Source organism: Neodiprion lecontei, chromosome 1 (assembly GCF_021901455.1).
Source record: "Neodiprion lecontei isolate iyNeoLeco1 chromosome 1, iyNeoLeco1.1, whole genome shotgun sequence".
In the NCBI taxonomy this organism is placed as follows: domain Eukaryota; kingdom Metazoa; phylum Arthropoda; class Insecta; order Hymenoptera; family Diprionidae; genus Neodiprion; species Neodiprion lecontei.
The window spans coordinates 29,070,449-29,092,536 of NC_060260.1; the positions used below are offsets into that span (position 1 = coordinate 29,070,449).

The following is a 22,088-nucleotide window of genomic DNA, read 5'->3' on the forward strand; positions in this document are numbered from 1 at the left end:
CTGATAAGTTTTAATTTTTTTCTACAATCAGGAGACTTTACAGCAAAGCTGGATGCTTGAAAAAAAAGTTGATATAGGAACCTGAAAAAAACTCCTTGCTTTTATACAATTTCTTAAACTTTGATAACTCACCAGACGACATCAGGGACGGGATCAGCCAACAGAACTGCTTGCAGTTGGACCGGATCGTTAGCCGGTGCAACAGCATCCTTCAATGGTTCGACGAATCTGGGCTTTCGATACTCAGTAGTAGAAGCGACTGTCAACTTTCCCTCCAGAGTCTTTTCTCCAAATTTATTGCTCAATTTACACTGGTAAACACCAGCATCTTCAAGCTGTGCATTTGTCAATACGAGTTTGAAAAAGTCTCCACTGCTCGTGTATTTAAGGCGATCACTAATTTTAATTGGCTTGCCATCCTTGAACCATTTAGCCTCAGGCTTTGGTACACCAGTTGCTTTGATCTCGAAGGTTGTACTTTGTGTTTCGAAGATTTTGCGGTCCTCAAGATCTGAATTGACGATCTCCGGAGAAGCTGGTGAAAGGATGTAATCATAATGTCAGTGAAATGAGTTTTCATACACCTAAAAAATCCCTGCAAATATTACGTACACTTAAACGACAGTTTGGAATGTATAATAATATTTGACATTCAGTTGTAATCATCATTCACTCATTTCCAATCAATGTTTCGTGGTAAATTGTCGCATTCCATTAAAATTTACATTTTACTGCAGTTTTGTCATTATAATACATTCGCTTTGCCTTTCCGAGGTGTTTTAAATTAATTGTAATTTTACGTACCTGAAATCTTAGTTTCTTCTACGGCAAGCGGTTTTCCAGATACTAAGACTAACTTGGTGTGTCATGCAAGCCATGCGCCTTGTAAATGCGTGCAAAAAGCATTACAATTTCAAATTACACATACTTGACGAACAATCAATAAAATATTGAAGTATCTTCAAACGCATTCTTCAGTGCCCATGAAATATTCGAAAAACACAACGTAAAGACAAGAAGTTACATATCACATTCAACATTAACGTAATCACGTTCGGTAAAAAAATTACACGTAACATAAAATTGATACTAATTTCAAGACAAGTGCTTGCACTGAATGCCATTCCAGAAACCAAAATACCAGTAAAGATAGAAAAGTAATTCTTTCGTCATACAGAAATTCACAAGGTGGATTAACATCACCGATGCATGAAAACAATTTTTAGAGACACGAGATGACATACATAGGTAGAGTAAGTGTAGAATGTTACAAAATTTGGGCACACGACGATCGAAGAGTAGGAAGATACAAGATTTTGTAATTTACCAACCTCTTCAGAGGTCCGTATTTTGCACGTACGAATCTTACCTGAATTTTCCCTCTCTCCCTCTTTATTCAGGATATCTCCAAGAACGCTGCGCTGCTGTTTAACACGTTGCAGAAGTGCCTCTATTTCCTCGTTTGTACCTTCGTCGTCATCCCTGACACCTTTTTGCGAATTCTCTCGGGAGAATTCTTTGTTACCGACTTTTTCAGGTTCGCCAACATTTAGTTTTTCCAACTTTGAACTCTGCCGGGAGAGTTTGCTCTGTTCAACAATTGGAGTTTCTGGTTTTGGTAAATCAGTCTCCACTTTTTCTATTTCACCTGATTCTAGTTTTTCCAATTTTGAACTCTGCCGGGAGAGTTTGCTCTGTTCAACAATTGGAGTTTCTGGTTTTGGTAAATCAGTATCGATCTTTTCCCGTTCACTTGTGTCTAGTTTTTCTATCTTTGAGCTCTGTCGACTCAATTTACTCTCTTCGGTAATTGGTGTTTCCGATTGTGGTAAATCCGTTTCAACTTTTTCGCCTTTACTCGTATCCAATGTTTCTAATTTCGAGCTCTGTCGACGGAGTTTACTTTTCTCGACAGTCGGCGTTTCCGGTTGTTGTAAATCGGTTTTGGTTGGTCTTTCCGACAATGATTCCTCAACAGAGCACTCTTCTATAATAGTCTCGTTCAATTTCATCCCCATTTGCGGTTTATAATCATTCAAGTTGAATTCCTCGGCAAACTTGGGACTCGAAAATTCTTCGTATGATCCATTAATTAATTTTTGCGCTTCCCACAAGTCTGCGTTATGGATGTCATCGGTACTAACGTCTCGCGAGATCGCTTTTAAGGTCGACTCGTCGTCTGACACAGACACTATCGAAACCCCTCTGTTTACAATGATTTTTTTTCTAATATCTTCACCTTCGGAAAATTCTTCGATCAATACTCCATTTAAAGGCTTCTGGCTACTATCTTCATGGATGACATAGCTGTACGAGGCAATCTCTTCTACCTCGGGTCCCTCAGAGCCTATTTCCTGGCATTCGACTTTTGTGGTCGTCATCTTGCTAATAGAATGCATCTCATCAGAACCTGTGAAGGGTCTGCCTGTCACTTCGCGATCAACTACCGCCGTTATCTAATATTAACGCAAACACATATCCGGAACTCTAAAAAAATTCCTACGCAACAGATGGATACATAGCTAAACTAAAGCGATAGCGCATCACGTAGATTAGCATAGTTTCGGTTATTGTTGTTTAAACACGAGCTTGCGACGCAGTGTGATATAATGTGTTGTATACAATTTTGCATGTGTATGAATCTGCGAGTCATTGACAAGATTTTGTAACTATTTTAAAAACGGTAAGGAAAAAAAAAAAAAAAAAACGAAACGAAACGAAACATGCTCAAGCATCAGCGAAAATCGGTTTCTGATTATTGAAATTTTAAAACGGTTTAATTTTACTAGACGTGTTGTTTTAATGACGAAAAATCGTGATATATTACTGAGTTACAAAATCGATCTGTGTTCAAGTTATTTCGGTATAAGTGTTCAATGTTGATTGTGTGTCTGATAAGACAATATTACCTGTGAGCATAGCTTCGTGAGTAGTGGTGGAGGCAACAGATATGGTAATCGTATCTCCCTCCCCTCGGATAACTTGGATGCTCTGTTTCTCCAGTGTGACACGACCTGAATGTATTATACATCCTCTAGAACTATCTCTACGCTATTGTACACGCTATTAGCCATTCAGATTTTACTCTCTGTCAATAATTAGGTAAATTGTTAACGCATCATTTTAACTCGTGACGGATAAATCATTTTTAAATATTTTTTTTACGTACATGTCATTTTAGGTGTGTAGTTGGTTTACTTGTTTAGTCACATACCGCAAAGTATTTACATGTTTTACCGTCGCGTAAATATGCCAAAGTCAATTGATTACATGCAACGTAATTTTGACGGTGATTGGATGGAATTTCGATATTTTACCTTCAGATTCTGATTCCGTAGCTTGTTGTTTAGGTGGAGCTTGATCTTCTTTGGTTACTTTTTTTGGGGCTATAGCTTCCTCGTCTATTTCGACATTTTCAGTCACTTCCATCTTCAGCGTTTTCTTTTCTTCTGTAATTTCTTCTGATTTCGCTATGAAATTACAAGTTTTCTAATAGGCGATCACACACTCATACTTATTAATATGAATGGGATAATGGTGGTAACAAAAATAACATGAATGAACATCTATGGGAATAACGAAAGTATACATGTATGTAAAAAAAAAAATAAAAATGTTTGCCACTGGCATAAAACAACATGTAACGAATAATGTGGACAACATAAAAATGAAAGGTAACGAAAGGCATTTAATTAACAAAACAAAAGGCATTTACGGAGAAGCTTCGATTTTATGGGGTATGGAAGCTATACTGGGTATATATCGAGGGTAAGTTCAGCAGTCCACAGGAAAAAAGTTTACTTCATACGAAGCGACTGTCCATAAAATCTTTGAACATAATTCACGTCTATGAAGTTGAAAAGCGGAAAAAAGTGTATCCGTTACTTCAATACTTACTGACAGCTGGCAAAAAATGGAGAATTGATGTTCGACTTCTCAAAAAGTTGTATGCTAACAGGGCTACAAGGCTGTGGATTCTATATCTGTATTTGCTACTACTTTTTCTACGCTGTATAATTTTATAATACCTTATTAACTTTTAATCTTTAACGATAAACATTCATCAGCACTTAGCCAATTTGGTTTACCACAGTACCAAAACGAATTATTGACGATATTATACAGCGTAGATTACAGGTATTTTTCTTTTGATAACTAATGTAATGCTTACTTTGAACAATGACATTGCTCTTGCTGGTGACAACACCCATTTGATTTTCTGCTCGAACCTCGTACAACCCGCCATCGGAACCCTTGACAAGATTGAGCGTCAAGTCGTAACTCTCTTTACGTTGGGTGTCCCTAGTGATTTTGATCCTCGCATCAGCAGAGACGTCCTTACCATCCTTAAACCACTTTACTTCAGGCTCTGGCACGCCAGACACTTCGAATTTCAAGTTCAAAGTATCTCCCTCCGTGATTTTTTGATCCGTCAGCTTCTTTATGATCTTCGGTTTACTGTGCACAGTTAGCGTAGAGCTACTTTCATTCTCTCCAAATTCGTTTTTAACTTTACAAGTGTATTTGCCGGACAACTCAGTCTTTACTTCCTTGATAATGAGCTTGTAATTATCTCCCTCTTCGATGCGAGTATACTCCTTCCGCGTTTCCGTGATTTCAACGTCACCCAGGTACCATTGAATGCTCGGTTTTGGGAAGCCTTCGATTATGACTTCGAATTCTATGTTCAAGTCCCCTTCGTTGGCCGTTACGTCTTTCAGTTTGGTCTTGAATCGAGGCGCGCTGCGTACATTTACTTTCGTTTCATCAACGCTCGAGCCGTGCTTGTTGCTAACTTCCGCTTTGTAAGTCGAAGCGTCGGTACTAACGGCGCCGGTGATCTTCAGCATGTACTTGTCACCATCTTGAACTATTTTTATACGCTCAGTTTCACTGACTACTTCTCCGTCCTTAAACCATTTAACAGTTGGTTTTGGGTCAGCCTCAACTTCGATCAACAATGTCAGGCTGTCACCTTCATTGATGACCTTCGGTTCTCCAAGTTTCCTTTTAATTTTCGGAGGTGATTTCACGCTGAAGTTCCAGAATTCTGAAGTTTGACTAATTTCGTTCTTGGCCACTATGGAATAGGATCCGGAATCTTCGATTCTAGTATTTTTTATGGTCAGGCTGTACGCTCCCTTACTGTCCTTTGTAATTTTGATACGCTCCGATTCTGTAATCAACTGACCATCCTTATACCATGTAACTTCTGGTACAGGTGATCCCTCGATCTCGACAGTCATTGTTACGGTCTCCTCTGTCATGACGGTAGTGTCCGTCATTTTTTTCGTAACTTTTGGTGCAGATTTTACGATAAGTTCAATCTGCGTGCTGTCCTCTCCCAATTCATTCTTGGCCTTGATCGTGTAAGTGCCCGCATCCTTGGCTGTGACTTGCTTGATCACAAGCGAGAGGGATTCCTCATCTTCCCATAGATATTTGATCCTTCCACCGGCCAGTATCTCTTCGCCGTCCTTTGTCCACTTGATCTCAGGCTTGGGGAAACCTTGAACCTGTAAGTCGAGCATTGCAGATCCTCCTGCGTTTACTTCAGACTGTTTAAACTCCGTTTCCAGCTTGGGTTTTGCGGGATTTTTCGCCAATTGGTTCACAGACCCTTGGACCGTGAGTTCGGCACTGCAGCTAATGTTTCCAGTGCTGGTTTGAGCAACGCAAGTGTACAAACCTGCATCCTCTGGCTTCACGTGTTGGAAAACGAGTGCCAGAGTATCTTCGCTGTCCTTGAACAATACTTTGAATCTCTCTTCCGGGTCGAACGGTTGACCGTCTCTGAGCCATTGGAATTGTGGTTCCACACCGGGCTCTAGTAAGCCTTCGGGAAGACCAGCAAATACGCTTTTTTCGTCAGTGACAGTAACCTTGGCCTCGCAAGACGTTTCGCCGAACCGATTCATCGCTGTGCACGAATATTTTCCAGCGTCTTCTCGCTGGACAGCTGCAATGACTAACTCGTAAAAACCCTTGTCTGCTTTCTCAGTTACAATCTTGATACGTTCGTTCTTCGAGTCGATAAGGACGTCGTCCTTGTAGCTGTGAGCGTAAAAATCGTAAGCTCAGCAGTTCAACAATTCAATCGTACAGCGTTTACCACTTCCGTGATATTTATACTCACAATTTAAGATCAGGATTTGGATCACCCTTGATCTTAACCATGAACCGTAAGTAAGTGTTCTCCAGAAGTTCCGTGTCCTTCAGGCGCACTAAGAATATCGGAGCGTTCGCCTCCGCCCTGGCTTTCCGTTCTTCAGAAGTCACTGGAAAATATCATTCGTTAACAAATTTTGTCACGAACTTCACCTGTTATTTAGAAAAATTTGATCACTATCCCTACGTCACTTACGTTCATGAACTATGAGTTGGGCGGTACAAGTTGCTATGCCATCGCTATTGACTGCTCTGGCAGTGTAAATTCCAGAGTCAGATTCCGAGACATTTGCAATCTCTAGTTTGAAGGTGCTGTTGTTTTCGGCACTAGTCACCACTCTGTCCGCAAGTTTGTCATCTAACGGCTTATTGTCCTTAAGCCAGTGCATCCTTGACGGCGAGTCATTATCGTTCAATGTACACTCGAACGTGGCGCTCTCTCCGGCTATGTTTGAGTAAAAAGAAATTATTGAATCGATTGATAAAAGTATGCGATCGGGATTCGCAGAATTAGATGTGCAAAATAAAATATTTAGCATTTTTTTTTTTTAGAAAGTCTTCTAGAGCTACACATTGACTGAATCACGATATTTCAACCAGTTGTGTAAGAAGGGTAAGCAGTACTAGAAGAACAATTTAACAAGAAACCAGGAATTTGCGAACATATCTCGACTTCGCTCGTGGAATTTATCTCACTGATGCGTTTCGATTCGCAGGCAGTTTTCGGGTTAAAACAACATCATTATTGCATGGAAAATAATAACGAACTTATAATGAACTTGAAGAAGCTGCGGTTACGAGAAGATTTCATCACATTACCATCACCAACATCCAGAATAGTAAATTGTATTTTTATTCAGTTTTAGAGGACAACATGTACTTTTGAATATGTTGTGTGATGTTTGTTTACTGAAAAATTTGTGTGCTGTACGTTTTATCGATACCGAACCCCATAAATCGAAATAATATCTTCCACGTATATCAATCATATATGTAGGTATATTTCCTTAGATGCAACGTCGATTTATATCGTTTATACATAGACGATCCTTATCCTGCCCTTATTTCTCGGGTATAGAAGCAGATGTATTGTTTTTTTGTCTTTCACCACTAATAATTATGGATTTAACATGGGCTGTGAATGTTGTTTAAAAATTCAAATCAATCCGACGTATACGTGGGAGGTTTGTATTACTCGCAACATAGCTGCCAATCTATTTGCATGTATTGAAGTTTAGGTCCCGATAAATCTCGAGATCCCGAGTATAGTAAAAACGAAAAATAAACCAAAATTTGGTAAAGATTATATATAATTTTGAAAATAAACAGAAGAAAATGAAAAAATAAAAAATTTTAGTTAGTGAGTTTTCCAATTCAAAATCAGGTTAAAAATCAAAAAAACGTTTACTTATGTTTATGTGTGTGTGAGTGTGCGTGTATATGATATATGAAGTAAATGATTGACAACATCTAAAATTAGCATTTAAAAGCAATAGTGTCATCTAAGATCACGGCTAGAAGCGTATACTCAGAAGCTACTATAAGAGGCTAAGTGGAGAAAAATAAAAATCGACGAGGCCATGTAAAGTACAGAAAAAAGGCGAAGAAAGTGATGGGTGATTCGGGCTACGACGACTTTACCTATTGCGTGTATCAATGCCTGTTTTGCTCGTATTGCTAGAACAATAAAAATATATTATAGCGACTTATTTCTCTTTTCCTATTTTTTATTTATACACCTATTGATCATTTGTCGATAAATCATCAGGTTCACTTACACCAATTACCATCTCTATCCAATATCTATGCATGTTGTATATTGTATGGTGTTTTAAAAAAACTTCGTGTTTCATTATGGATCATTGTGCACATGCAATTCGTCGTATTCAGGTAAATGTAGGTAACGAAACGTCATTGGATACGGTGCTCGGTGCTATGTATGAATACCGTAATGCAGTAGTACAAAGTAAGTAGTTGGTATGTGATCAGACTGCAGAATAGCATTCGCATTTACATCGTTTTATTGATTTTTGATGCAATTGTTTTTATCGACTATTGACAGTTAGTGTGGATATTTTGACAGTATGCCGGGAAAAATGTGGGTTACTATATCAGTTGGATTTCGAAAGTACCTATAATAATCATACTGACGAGTCCCACAGTTAGTTTTACTGCGCCAATATACTGTATCTTTTAGGCCGGACATCACGAAAAAACTGAATCAGAAGTGTTGAGGCCATTCTGAATTCAACCTACCATTTGAAACCGACATTAACTGTCCATAATAATGTCTAAGATCTTTCGTTAACACATGCGCTATATTATGACACACATTAATCAGAGTGATCTGTACACGAGCACCCTTGAGATACTTGGCCAAATGAAAAGGTAGGTTCGTAAATCTTAGGGATTGCTTCGCGTCGCGATAAGTATCCTCCAAAAAATGGCCCAAGTCTGAAACTTACGTTCAACGTTGCAGCCTTCGATGGTCTTAGTGAAAACTGGTTTTCCGGAATCGCCCTTCGTCAGGGCGAGCTTCGTTGTTTTCACTTCACTGATCGAGTTCGAACCCCCAATCGCAGTGGTGTACGAGTTGGTGCTTTCAGACGTGACTTCTGAACCAATTGCAGAGGAGGATTTCCTCGATGCACTTGCCGACAGCGACGATTCCGTATAGGAAGAGATGCCATTGCGGCTGCTTGACACGGACGAGTACTCTACAGCAGTCAGCAGTTAACCGAAATGAAGCGTTGGACTACCTGATATACACCGCTAAGTTGCATCTGGCACAAATGTCACCTCGTCGCAAGTACGGAGCAAGCGATGTGTGCTAGATTGTTCTCACGATGCGTTATGGAATCAGGCGAGCTCAGTACTAGCGAGGGAATGACTTGTTTTTACGGCGATTTTGACTACGTTGAAATGATAAAATCAACCAGTCGCGTCAATATAAGTATAACAATGACGAACAAAAATTATCAGTGCAAAGTACGGCGTTCGTTGGCTTTATGGTGATGAAACAATGGTAAAAAATTTGAATAATTACCCTCAATCACTCTGGAGGATGCGGAGCTGTACCGGCTTGACGAGTACCGGCCCGACATTTCGTTACCTTCGTCTCCAACTTTTCTCTCGATCAGTTCCTGGCCCTTTTCACTTCCTTTGGTCTCCTCCGATTTGGCGGCCTTGGTAATCTGTTTCGTAGGTTCTGGTTTGGGGTCTGAAACAGTCTTCCGTGGCTCGGGTTTCGGGGGTTCAACTTTGACCGGTTCCGGTTTGACGTGATTTGAGTCCTTGAAGTCTTCCTGCACCTCCGTCAGCTGCAGGTCGTCCGCAGCGTGTTCCGCGAGTGCGACTACGTCGCTGGCGTACTGGCGTATCTCTTTGAGCCAGTACTGCTTAATGAGGTCCTTGTGAGCTACTAAAGTGATGGGATAGCCAGGCGCGTCTGGACTCGTGTGGTGCAGCTCAAAGCTCCGCTGATCTTCAGGGTGATCCTTTACTTCTACCTCCGGCAGCTGGAAGGATACGAATTACATGAGTGCGGGAAGCCGGGGCGGGGGAGGGGGGGGGGGGGGGGGGAGAGATTAGTTGCGGAGTGACGGAGGAGCAGGAAATACTTACTCGAATAATATCCTTCAAGACGAATACTGATCTGTCTTCCGAAATGCGCCTGACCTTGCAAACGAGGATTCGGGCTTTGAAGAGGAATAAATATCGTTCCTTACTCTTGTTGTCCTTGTCGATGAAACTGAACCATTCCTAGAATAGAAACATTTCCAAGACATTAAGAGTCGAAACTTGTGAGCTTCGTCGTTGCAGCTTGAGACGAATATCGGAAAGTCAAAGCTGCACTTACGTGAGTCAGCAATCTCCCGAGCTTGTGTATATTCCCTTTGTATCCCTCGATGTTACTTATAAACTTATTATCTGTTGCCCTGTGAGGGATGCCTAGCATCAACTCCAAAGCCTTCTGGAGGTCGTCGCAGTCTTCGCCTAGTCGGGTCGAATACTTCACCAGCTCCTGAAAGTTTACATTATTCGTAAGTTACATCTGTTCAAACTTCGTTTGATCCTGAATACAACGTTCAGCGAACTTTGACGGTAATCGAGAAGACGCGTCATTTATTCTACACCGCATAAAGAATGTACGACCTGTCGGCCTTCAGCTTTCTATTCTAAAATTTTCTCACCCCATTCACCTTCCGTCCCTCTTTCGGTACAAAACTCACGACTTGGATATAGCAATTTCACGGTTTTTCTTTGCCGTCTGAAAAGCGGCGGACAAGCAGGACAGACGGCGTTGAGGTGGCACAAAGATGACCTGTTTTTAGCGCGCTAAATCTGTCCGTCGCCCACTCTCCTCTTCCCCCCTCTGTCACCCCCGAATCCCCCCATCGCACCCCCGCCTCCGTACATCGGTAGCGTAAACATGCATGTCACAGTCTTATTACCACGATGGCACAGATATCTGTCTTCCAGCTCTTTGCCACGTCTCTGTAACGTATTACGTATATGCGTGGTTATTACACGTAACGCGTTCGGTAACGGACCGATACATAATTACATCATCCGATATTTTCGCGTTAATTCTATTTTTGCACAATTCTCATCGGTGGATAATGTTATGCACTTTTAGGAAATGGGAATATTTTTCGCACGGAAAGTATGAAGGCTCCGGATAGAACTAATTTCGAATTCGCCGAGTCGCGCCTGAAAATATCTCGCCGAGGCTAGAAAGAACGAATTTCCAACGAGAGAGTCCGCGTTTCATTCGCATCCTATTTACTCTCATTGAGCTAGATTGGAGGATTTTTGAATTTTTCAACGCTAACAGAATTGCGTCTCGGCATAGCGATCTGTTTACACGGGGTAATACAGTATATTCGTTAACAAGCGAACAAGAGTCGAAAGTAATCTGACTTGTGCTGTTCGAGGTTGAAAGTTTGTTTAGCGAATGTTAGCCACGCCATCATGATTGAGAATTTCTAAACACACGTCAATGTGGTACTATAAAACCGATTAGGGGTCTACCTAAGTTTTGAAAAATGAGCAGTAAATTTGACCAAATCCACCGACAATCTCCATTTATTAATATAATTTTATCGCTCCGCATTGCTAAGGTCTTCAATTGTTATTCACAGCTGCGGTCGTATTTTTCTGCGAACGAAAGCACGCGTGTATATTTTGAAAACATTTTTATCCGCTTATTTTTACGCGGTTTTAATGATTCCATCCAGATTGATTATCGAAAACGCGTGAGTTTGCGGATACATACGTGCAGGGACAAAACGATCCAGCGTGGATATACTTTCAAGGTAACATTCTGGCAATGTGCTATTTTTACTCGTCACACGAAAATCTCAACTGTAAATATATAGGTCAGGCATGTGAGATGCTACGGTTTCGAAAGTATTTCGTATATCTGTTAGCGCTGCATTCTCGGACTTTGTAACTGCCAAAACGATCCTCACCATACGCACTTAAGGAAATTGCAATACGTTAACGAAGTACATATGTCCGCGTCTCGTTCTCCTTTCAGATTTCAGCAATTTTCGCATACTGATGCGAATATTCAGCCCACAACGTCAGACGGAATAAACATTTTTTCTTACGCTTATAATTTCACGTCATAGATACTGGAATGCGCTCGCGGGATTTCATCTGGTGGAAATTATTTCTGTCGAATCGTCACACGCGATTCGTTCCGAACATTATTTTTCGAAGTGTATAATTCCGTGCGACAAAATTTGGGAGAATCTAGCAACGTGCGGATTTTTTTTCACCTGCACACTGCGTGCAACCGCCTTGGATCATTTATTCACCGTACAAACAAACGGATCGTCAAATGTTGCGATGAATTTAGTGGCCTGGAACCCGCGATCTTTCGAAAAAGAAATTGGCGAAGGCGGTTGGTTCGGTTGCTGGCTTGGACGATTTCCAACTTACCAAATCACAGTTTCAAAATATATTTTGCGTTACGAGTAATTAAATGAAATTGATCAATTTTGTGCGCTCAGACCGGATTCAGTAAGGCGTGGCTGCTATTTGGCTAGGGCATTTTGCCAGGCCTTGTCTATCAGTTAGCAGCAAGAAGATCGCGTCCCCAAATATAAATTCGCCGTGCATCCGATAGCGTGAAGAATAAGTCAAGTCCGATAACGGATGTCGGCAACTCCCACGTAAAAGTTTCTGCGACTGGTAGTTCGAACCGAGAAATAACCCGAACCTCTGTTCTACCGAAGGATTGGTGCAGGCTTACCTTAAGAAGGAGCTGGTAGTCGTTGATGCGTTGTATCGGGAGCTTCAAATGCTCCGAAACGCTCTTGTCGTCTCCGAGAGTCTGGCTCAGCTCCTGGACAGAAAGTGAAAAGAATTTTCAAATACAATCTATAAATACGTGGTTGACAAAGATGTGGCGAAAAGAAAAAAAATATTTTTTAGCCTGTACGATTGAGCGGCGCGGAATAGAACCTCCGGCCGATTCACCCGTGCGGACAAATTTACTGATCAACATTTATTCGATCACCTGTTCCTCGTATCAATAAGCAATAAAGACTGTTTAGAAAACATTGAAAAACAAATTCTTCTGGCTATGTCGCTAAGGATTCGATCAATTACTTATCATTTATTGAAACACTTAACAAAGCAAAGAAAACGGACAAACAACGACAAATTTTAAAGCGACGACATGACGTAATGTATCGTTTGAAATTCAAACTGGAACGTTCACGTTCGTGTCACAGTGACTGAGTAAATGATCGAGACTTGGTATGCAGGATCTTTACTTCATTCTATTTTGACACCTCGGATTTATTTAACGGTAATCATGCATTTGGTGAAACGAGACAGAGCTATGTGAAAATTAGATCGAAGTGCAACAGACGAAATCAAGTCTTGTTGTCAATTGTGAGCTAAGAAGTTAGACTTCTCGATGGTTCCGCGTAAATTCGATGGCGTCGGAATTTCCGAATATATGTAAATTTCTTTTGAAAGTATGTCAACGATTTTTGAATCCGAATAAAAATTCCAGGTTAATGGAGTTAGCGCGCAGTGTGACCTCCTCTTTTCGACCTGGACCATTGCCAAGCTTGATGCGCGTAGTAATGTGAAAAATGACGACGAAGAAGCGCTAAAAGTGGCGAGGGAAAGGGATCAAATATTTAAGCTTTCACCGATAAATGAACGGATTTGAGTAAAGAAAAACCGGATGAACCGAGACCGAGTACTCCGTAACCGGAGTAATTCGATACCACCGTCAATTCATCCGGCGGATCACGTGTATTTTTGGCGCAACCACTTTTGACACTCGAGAGAGACGGTCACCACCAATCACCATTCACCATTCGCCATTTGCCATTCGCCGCGCGGTAAATTGATGGGAGGAAGTGGGTGGAGCTGAGGGGGGGAGGGGGGGGGGGGGGGATCCCTTGCGTAAACAAAAACACACCTTAAAAAGGGCCAAGGGAACTAAACACTACTGTGACGTCGGATGGCCGTTTGGATAGAGTACGTGCTCGTCGCAGACTGGTTCGTAAGTTCGCGGAGGATCTCGGATAGAGCAAAAGCCGGTGGTTCCCCCGCGGCGCCGATTCCCGAGGGGGGTTCGGGAGGGACAGAAAGGGAGGGACGGAACCGTAGAACCGATATGGCTCTGGCTAAACTTAGCCAGGGAGAAACTGACCACTACCCATCGCCCGAGAGCAAGATCGGACTCTGCAGAACGTTCGCGCCACTTCCAACATCCGCGAACGAGTTGCGGAAATTTGCGAAATCATCTAATACGCTAAATTTCAAGGCGGCAAAAGTTGTCTCGCTACCAGTCGATCTCACGGCTTTGATTATGTACGCAAAATTTGTTGAATTCGTCGAGGATCATGCGATCAGAATCGGTGCCCTAAATTCTGGTGACAATGGGAAATTGTTTTCACTATTAGGTATTAAACTGCTTTAATGATATTTTTTTTCTTTCGCGGTCTGGATTAGAAGGGATATTTTATTTCGATTTTTTTCTCATGCCTGCAGTTGAGTTAGTGATCATGGTTCCAGGAATTTCGGTTAAAATTATGATATGTCTCGGGAAAAAGTTGGCGTAACGAGAATTTCGGACCAAGAGGTTCAGCGTTATCTTTGCTAATCCATCCTCATCGCCAGTGACGTCATTGCAGGCTAGAACGATAACGTCACGGATTGATATCGCATCGGCGGGGTATTTCATTGCGTTGTAATCGGTTGTGCGGGAGAGACAGAGACGTAGCGTAGTAAAAGAGAAGAGGACGCCGGATGATCACTCGATAAAAATAAACGCTTCTATTTCGAGGGCTGGATGCGGGCGCCCGCGCGTTTCGCCATTATGTAATTGTAGATTTTCATCAATTGTTGCGAATCCGTATTGGTAGCGGTGAAGAAACAGTATGGAAGATACGAGGCATTGTCTTGACAGGTGTAACTACTGCCTCGGTGCGAATACCTGAGCGCGAAAAAATAAAAAACCTCGCTGATTTCAAATTTGTGCGATTCTATTCGATAAATTGAAGCTGCTAGTCGATTTTTAACTCAAATCCAGAAAGGTAATTATCGTCCTTAACAGACGTGTATTGTCTGCGTAAAGAGACATTTAGATATGAGAAGTACTGTGTCAATGTGCCACTTTCGACGTCACTAATGCGAAATCCGAAATTAGATCCTGGATCCGTGAGCGAACCGAGTCTTGCAGATTTCTGTCGTACCCTGCCCTGCCTTACTGTTGGTGGTAAGGTGGAGGCGTATTTCTCAGGTTTCCATCGTAGCTACCAGTTGTCGATGGTACAATATCGATTCAAGATTTTTGCGATCATATTTTAGGAAATGAGATTAAATTAGACCATCGTTTTGAGGCTCTCGATTTTTGCCCAAGCTCTAGTAAAAACTGAAATTTCGACACTCACTTCAAAGTAATCGCGGACTTCGTCGTTCGATTGAAGAAATTCTTGAGCCGATGGTTCGTCTCTGCAGTAAGCAACGTGCTTGTCAAAATCTCGTTCCTGTGACACAAGATCAGAAAATAATAAACGAACAGTCAATCGTGCGACAGAATGTCTCAGGCAAATGTATAAGTCTGAAACCGTATCTATCAGATCAGTTGTGAATAAAAGTTGAATGACGAGCAAATCTTACCAGTCTCAAGAAAGTCTTTCCCAGCATCCGTGGTTGGTCCGCGTAGTACTTGACGCCCTCGATCAACACCCTGCCGAACGAGCTAATTAAAAAAGGGATTAATTTCATGCCACAAAAAACCCACGCCTACCGATTATAGGTAGTTAGAAATTCAGCCGGGCTCAATCAGTCTTCGTATCGATCAAGTGGAAACGAAACTACACCAGGAACTAGTAGAAAACAAGATGTTGATTAGAACAATTACTTCGAGGGGGAATGATGTGACGATCGACGTATGGATGATCTATGAAAATTCACTTGATGACACTGAAACATCGCGTGTCATGGCCAAACAAGTGATTAGAAAAAAGTCTCGTATTATGAATGGGGGCTTGTAAGGGTTTCTGTTACATAAAGTATGTAGATGGAAAATGCGATCGGGAAGGTTCCGTCACTGCGCATAGTTTTCCAATTCAAGATGCAGAAGCGCCGTCAATCGTTCTTGCTCGAGCCACGGCTGACCTAACAAGGCTTGTACTACTGCCAGCGCGGATATTGCTCAATTCTCTTCAACTATGTTTCAAAGGAGTGTTCGCAAAATCGCAAATCCTACTCGATTCGTGTTTCAGCATGTTTGGACAAGTATTGTAGTAATGCAAGCGTTGTTTGGTCGGTATCAGCCAGAGTGCAAACGATTAATGGACGTAAATGTACTTAGAATTTATCTCTTCTTTGAAAACTGGGCAACGCACGAATTTGACTGTTATTAATTTCGACTCAGTTTTACCTGCACTAAATTTTCACTTCGATTTTTACCTCGCTCGGAAAATTTTCGGCGGCAAATTGTTCAAAGAATTGTACGTCGTGGTTTGCTTTTTCGTTTTTTAATTACAAACCTAGGCATACCTAATTATTAATTCCGAACATTTTTGATAAATTTCAATTCTAATTATAAAGATCATAGAATTCGTTGTTTCTTTGAAGTATCTACCCAACAGAATTATTTACCGTTGAATCAGTTTCGAACTTTATAAATATTGTCGACGATTTTACACCTCGTCTAAGATAAATTCTGAAGAATGACGCGATAGATATTTACTCATTCGAGAGTAAGACACAATTCAGTGAATCATTGTTTGCAAGCCGTTTTTACATTTTCTGAGTCATTTTGTAAAAGAAAAAAAGTTTTTTCTATCAGACTAGAATTTTCCAGAGCCTTGTGTACAGATGAGGCGAAAACTTTTCGATCATTTCCAAAATAAAAAAATAAAAAAACACTTCGAGACATAGCGGGTAAAAATGTGATCGTAGGTTTGCAGAGGGTCAAGAGGGGCAAACCAGACGCCGTATGATCGAGACAGGGGTACAAAAATCAAACATCATGAACAGCACCGTAGTAAATGGTGTCTATAGGATGCGGGGCACACGATCACGCAAAAATCAAATTAAAGACTTACACAGCTTACTACATTTCATCGCTAAGGGGGTAAAAATTTTTATCTGTATCAGAAGCGATTCGTGTGACCGATTTGCGATTATTGCGAAAATCTTGTACGCGAGATTCAAACGTGTGCATAAATTATCTCTTAATGGACCGCAGCTGACAAATGACCCGCACTTAACGTGAAACTGTGGCTTTGCCTTATTGCCAGCGATAAACCGTCGTGATTCGTCATTGCAGTTCTGTTGCTGCAAGCTGTCTACGATCGTTAAAATTCACAGTTCTTAACGAGTACAATTCTTACGAACGATACCGAAGTTTTCTTGTTTCAAGTGATCGAGCGACAGTGTCAACTGTGTTTAACCGAGACTTGGCACTTGGGGAACTGTTCAGGCGCTCGCATATATCACCAAAATCCAAGTCAGGATCCGATGCTACTTACGTATTGTGAAACTCGGCTATTTGCCTCAGGTTCGTAAATATCAGATCTTTGTTATCTCGCACGGCTCTCGGTACTCCTGGGTGATCCAGAGGTTTCAAGTAACGCTCAACCACCGACTGTATGTCCCTGCCAAATTCTTCCTCGGTCTCGACGAGTTCCTTTATCACAGCTCTGCAATGTATTTAAATAAATTCGTTATAAACACAATTTCGCAATGTATTGTAAAGTGATAAACTCGTCTTCGGGCAACAGATTTACCCAATCACAGGCAGAGGTGAGTTAATATCTGATTTGGACTTACTCTCGTCGATAATGAGAGTCTTCAGGACGTATTTGACTGGTCAGCGTGGAACTTTCCTCGCTTATCATACTTTGCTTGACAACACCGGATGGCACCCAGCCCTCTTTGCCATCGTTGGTTCGCACGTACACTCTAAAAAAAGGCAATGGTAATTAAATTGTATTTCATGATTTTCAGTGGATCAGAATAAAATGAAAAAATCTCGTTTTATCCTCGCCTATAAAACTTTATCCAATGTTCACACAATAGTGCGTTTGTTAAACCATAGAGTTTAACCATCGAATCTAGCGGATGTCGTGTTCGTAAATTTATGTTCGGTAAAAAGGAGAAAGTGAAGTACGAAATGAAAGATCTTGCGCCAAAGTATTGTCTAATTTTTTTCATCGTTCAATTATGTGATAATCATTAGCTCGGAGGTGAAGAACGAAACGAGTACGTTGTATCTTATTATTTTTTCTAGTTTTATGAAATTCCGACCGCGGCTGGTACATCTTCTTTTTTTATCTGCAGTTTTTTCTTCTTTCTTTTCACAGAAAAATTACCAAATTTGAAATTAAATATCAATATTTTTCTAGTCCGTTGAATGAACCGGGATTCTACCGATAAAATGACGTAGGCACAGCCTTAGTCACTGTTCCAGTTTTACTTCCCATACACCCACGTGTCTGATCTATTAGTATTCTAGAATAATACACGGGTGCTTTGAGATACGCGATAGGTATTATTGGCGCGTTTGGCGGTCGACCCACGTTGCCGTCGTAGTAAAAGAAAACCGATAGTGAAATGAGTGATGTTTAGATCTGACAATTCGGACGTGTACAGGATTAATCGATACATGTGTACAATCGGAAGTGTAAAAAAAAATTTATAACATATCCGCAAAAAATGTTTGGAACGTTGAGATCAATCTGATCGATGCAGCTGCTCCGATACGCTGCGTAGACTTGAAATGACTTACGTATTTTGGAACCGAATCAGCCTCGGTATCTACAAAATTAATGGCTGAGATTCAACAAGTTAGCAACCGCAACGATGCGTGGCCCATTGACCGCCGTTAACATTAGCCAAAATCGCCGCTGTAGCAACTGTATAAATATCTAACTTGTTACATGTTATTATACCCGTAGTTAGTTGGTCAACGGGTGAAACGAAGCAGCTTTAGTTTTGTCCCGAAAAATCGTCCGGCATTTCGATCACTCCTAAAATTTGTCTAAAACCAGCGAAAAGACTCGAAACTACGACCAACAAATAAATCTCTCGTTTATTCAGCAATCCATTCATCACACGTATGTATGTAGAATGTACGTAACGAATATTATAAGTTCTCACGCGTGCCTTGCCACGTTTTCAATGACAGGTGTCACATTCTCTGCACCACCTGTTACGCCGCTTGACGCCCCGATCAGCTGTGCCTCCGGTATCCGGGTAACGCCACGATGCATCTCTATAGATTCTCCTCTCGAGACGTAGACGAGGAGGAATATAAACACGGTCTATGAGAATTGGCAGCATCTCTCGCGCGAGATTCGCGTGCTTGCGGCCGTGTAATTTCAGTCTTACGTCGAATAACGGATTGCAAAATATCGTAGAAAACCTGCTGCCATCCAGCAGGGTCTGGCAAACGACTGAGGCAGGAATCTGGATAGCGACATCCTGCAGGACCTCATCACGTACCTGTCTGGCGGGTTGATACCGTTCAATTTAACGGCACTACGCGCCCTCGGATCGGTGTGTTTTCTTCGTGGTCGGACCGCGAGTTTGTGTTTAGCCGCGGAATTGTCCAGAGGAACGCCGACCTCGCCTCCGACTTCTAGGTCGGGGTCGCTCTTCATTTTCCTGCAAAATTTCAAGGTCTGAACTGTCCCTGATCGCCGTTCTTCGACGTACAGCTTTTAGCGTTATTTACTCTTCCGCTTTTCAGCTATAAGTTAATAGCCTCTCACGCATGTGTTGAGCTGATTGTGGGCTGGTCTTAGCCTATTTCAACTTCTCGTTTTGATCGAGCTGCAGCGGATTAGCCACTCGTTAGAATTGTTTGGAAGCGTTTGAGTCAAAGGCTGAGGTCGATTACCCTCTTCTCGTTAGTTCGTTAGCGAAGCGAGGTGTTAAGCCGCTCGAGCGACACATTTATCGGCTACTTAAAAGCATCGGAAGACCTTTTCTTTCAGTGATACGATGAGGGAAACCATTCCTTATCATCCAAGGTAAGTTTCACTTGGAAAAAAGAGCAAATTTTACGAATTTCCAACTGGCTTTTATGTAAGCAGGTAAGCTTAGCCACAATATTCATTTACTCATCGGGTCTACTTATTTTTAAACTAACCTTAGTTGAGCTGTTTAAACTACCTCTGTGAATCGGGCATTATTCAATGTAAAATGAAAAACAAAGTCTTCGTCTGATTGTTTACTTTGGCATGTGTCCTGTTTTCCCACACTTCTGAATTCCCTTATGACATGCTACATGTCATAGATAATAATAGAATGAACTTGCGGCGTGGATTAGTTGCGTGGAATTAGAAGCATTTTAGTTAGTTTCGTTAATCGAATTCATATACACAAGGTTTTTTCCTTTGATATTTCCACTGTAAAGCGACCGGTCAAATCGACGTTGATTTTTGGTTAAAAATTCAATTGCCGATGTGCAATTGCAGCGTCAAAACGTCTGTCTTGATCGTAATTCTAGCAAGTTGTCATCTACGACGGAGGATGGAAATAGATTGACTGTTGAAGCAGCACTGTAGGAGTATAGTAGGCATTCCTGAAGAGAAGCTGCAAAGATACACGTGAAAATATACAAACGACGCTGTTGCATACAGCGTAGCTCGACGAATGTTATGCTTCATGATAGGATAGCGCTGACAAATATAAGTCGCGTTTTGACCGATGAGTAGTTTTGTATACCGGACGTAACGGAAAGACGCGAGTGACGTCAGATGGAGAATTTTCAACCAACTACTGCCGAAGCGGCTCAACGCCGTTGCTGCACGTTGAACCGATCGTAAATGCGTTTCTAGGAGCGAAGCAATTGGGTTAATGGTTGCAGTATGTTTGGAAGGATTTATGGACAGACGTCAAACCAATAGCTTCGACCAGCTCTAGTTTGATCTCGAGTACTCCGAAGGAGAAAGGTAATTCTTCTATTTGTCAATTTCAAGCTTCTTAATAGACTGGCTTCGACTTCGATAAATATTGTCGAATTATTCTGAGCTCCCATAAAATATATTTACGCGTTGTTTGACATCAAAGAAGGACTTGTTGTGACAGGGCGCATCTTTTTTGCGCGTGTCACCTCTCGGCGATCAAGCTGGTCGTTTCGCCGGGAAGAATTACGAACTTGGGCTCTAAAATCAGGGTCGACGAACCTGTGAAAGTTCTTTTTGCTTAACGGAAATTCCCGGCATTAAGACACGCGCGGATGGCGAGCGTTTAGGTATTGAATCTGGCGTGACTTATTACTCGCGAAACTTGCAGACGGTAACCTGTGAAATCCTATGTACAAGTTATTTCAAGCTCGGAGATAGGCAGCTAATTTTTCACGATTTTCGAACGGCTTGAAGAGCTGCTAAATCATTGTCAGGATTTACTCGCAGATGAGAGTTGTGTCAAGCTAACTTCTCAAGCGACGCTGCTCGTTTCCTTCGCTAGGCTGACGGTCGGCACGTAAAAAGTCTCAAAGTCGACCGGGTAAAAATACTGCGAGAAAATAAGCAACCTCAAGCAGTCGGGGCAACGATCTTTGCGCGGATTGCACCGAGAGTTTTCCATCGTGAATGACGTTGCACCTCTTTTCAACCCCATCGTTTTGGTCTGTCGAACTTTGGTGGAATAAAAAGCTTCGGGATCTTTTCACGTTTAAAAATAATGTATGATTTTCCGTTCTCCGTTATAAGAAAGTATACGTTATACGCACTTCTTGTTTTTTTATGGCCAGATTTATTGCTCCCAATTTTGAGCTATGACACGCGTGAGTCAGTCAATGTACCGGCCAAATCAACGTCAGCGAAAAGTCAATAGCCGTTGAAATTCAGCACGTGCGTACCGAAAACAAATTCCACCTATCGGGAGCTGCGGATGAGTTTATAGACGTAGTATTTCATATTTCTTGAGGGTTGCACGGCCGGTATAAATTTGAGTTTCGGTTGTCGGTGCAGAGAAAAGTCGATGGTTATTAATAGCGGAAGTAGCATTAGTGAAGCGAAGCTTTCCTGCTGCGAACTCAATGTCGTTAATCAATTCTTCGAGGACGGACCTGCATGCTGAGGCTTTGTTTGGTGTCTTTTGTATCTCAGGTTTCTGTTTCTAGTCGGTACCCTGATTCAAAAAGCAAAGAAAAATCGACAACTGTCGCGTACGTTGGATCGTCAGAAGTCCATCAATTATCTCAACACCCCGATAGCCTGTCTGTTATTGTTAGGAATGTTATGTTCTATGGTTAGATATTTATAGAGAGTCGCAAATAGCCCGGACTGAAATAGTTTTTAAGCACCGAGTTACACCGAGTCAACGATCTAACCATGCCAAAGATTTATCTCTTTGGCAAGGCGACGTTTTTATGAAATACCGAAACCAAATTCGACTGGAAATTTTCGAATGACTCAACT

General features: G+C 41.6%; 1 protein-coding gene across 10 annotated transcripts in view; it reads right to left on the reverse strand.

Moving 5' to 3' along the window:
• LOC107220111 (obscurin) overlaps positions 1–22,088 on the reverse strand; it is a 43,600-nt gene that overhangs the window by 9,010 nt on the left and 12,502 nt on the right. For 2 of the 10 annotated variants that reach the window (XM_046734155.1, XM_046734124.1), the window contains 17 exons: positions 19,162–19,323; positions 17,488–17,619; positions 17,187–17,357; positions 15,325–15,406; positions 15,096–15,191; positions 12,431–12,523; positions 10,028–10,192; positions 9,793–9,930; positions 9,215–9,686; positions 8,634–8,885; positions 7,810–7,845; positions 6,365–6,613; positions 6,137–6,278; positions 4,172–6,054; positions 3,318–3,470; positions 2,910–3,014; positions 133–535 (listed from right to left, as the gene is read on the reverse strand). In XM_046734155.1, the coding sequence (XP_046590111.1) occupies positions 133–535; positions 2,910–3,014; positions 3,318–3,470; positions 4,172–6,054; positions 6,137–6,278; positions 6,365–6,613; positions 7,810–7,845; positions 8,634–8,885; positions 9,215–9,686; positions 9,793–9,930; positions 10,028–10,192; positions 12,431–12,523; positions 15,096–15,191; positions 15,325–15,406; positions 17,187–17,357; positions 17,488–17,619; positions 19,162–19,323 (4,734 nt within the window). Of the gene's footprint in view, positions 1–132; positions 536–2,909; positions 3,015–3,317; positions 3,471–4,171; positions 6,055–6,136; positions 6,279–6,364; positions 6,614–7,809; positions 7,846–8,633; positions 8,886–9,214; positions 9,687–9,792; positions 9,931–10,027; positions 10,193–10,361; positions 10,383–12,430; positions 12,524–13,618; positions 13,756–15,095; positions 15,192–15,324; positions 15,407–17,186; positions 17,358–17,487; positions 17,620–19,161; positions 19,324–22,088 lie in introns of those variants that run through there. The other 8 variants (XM_046734160.1, XM_046734145.1, XM_046734128.1 and 5 more) reach the window with 7 other exon arrangements.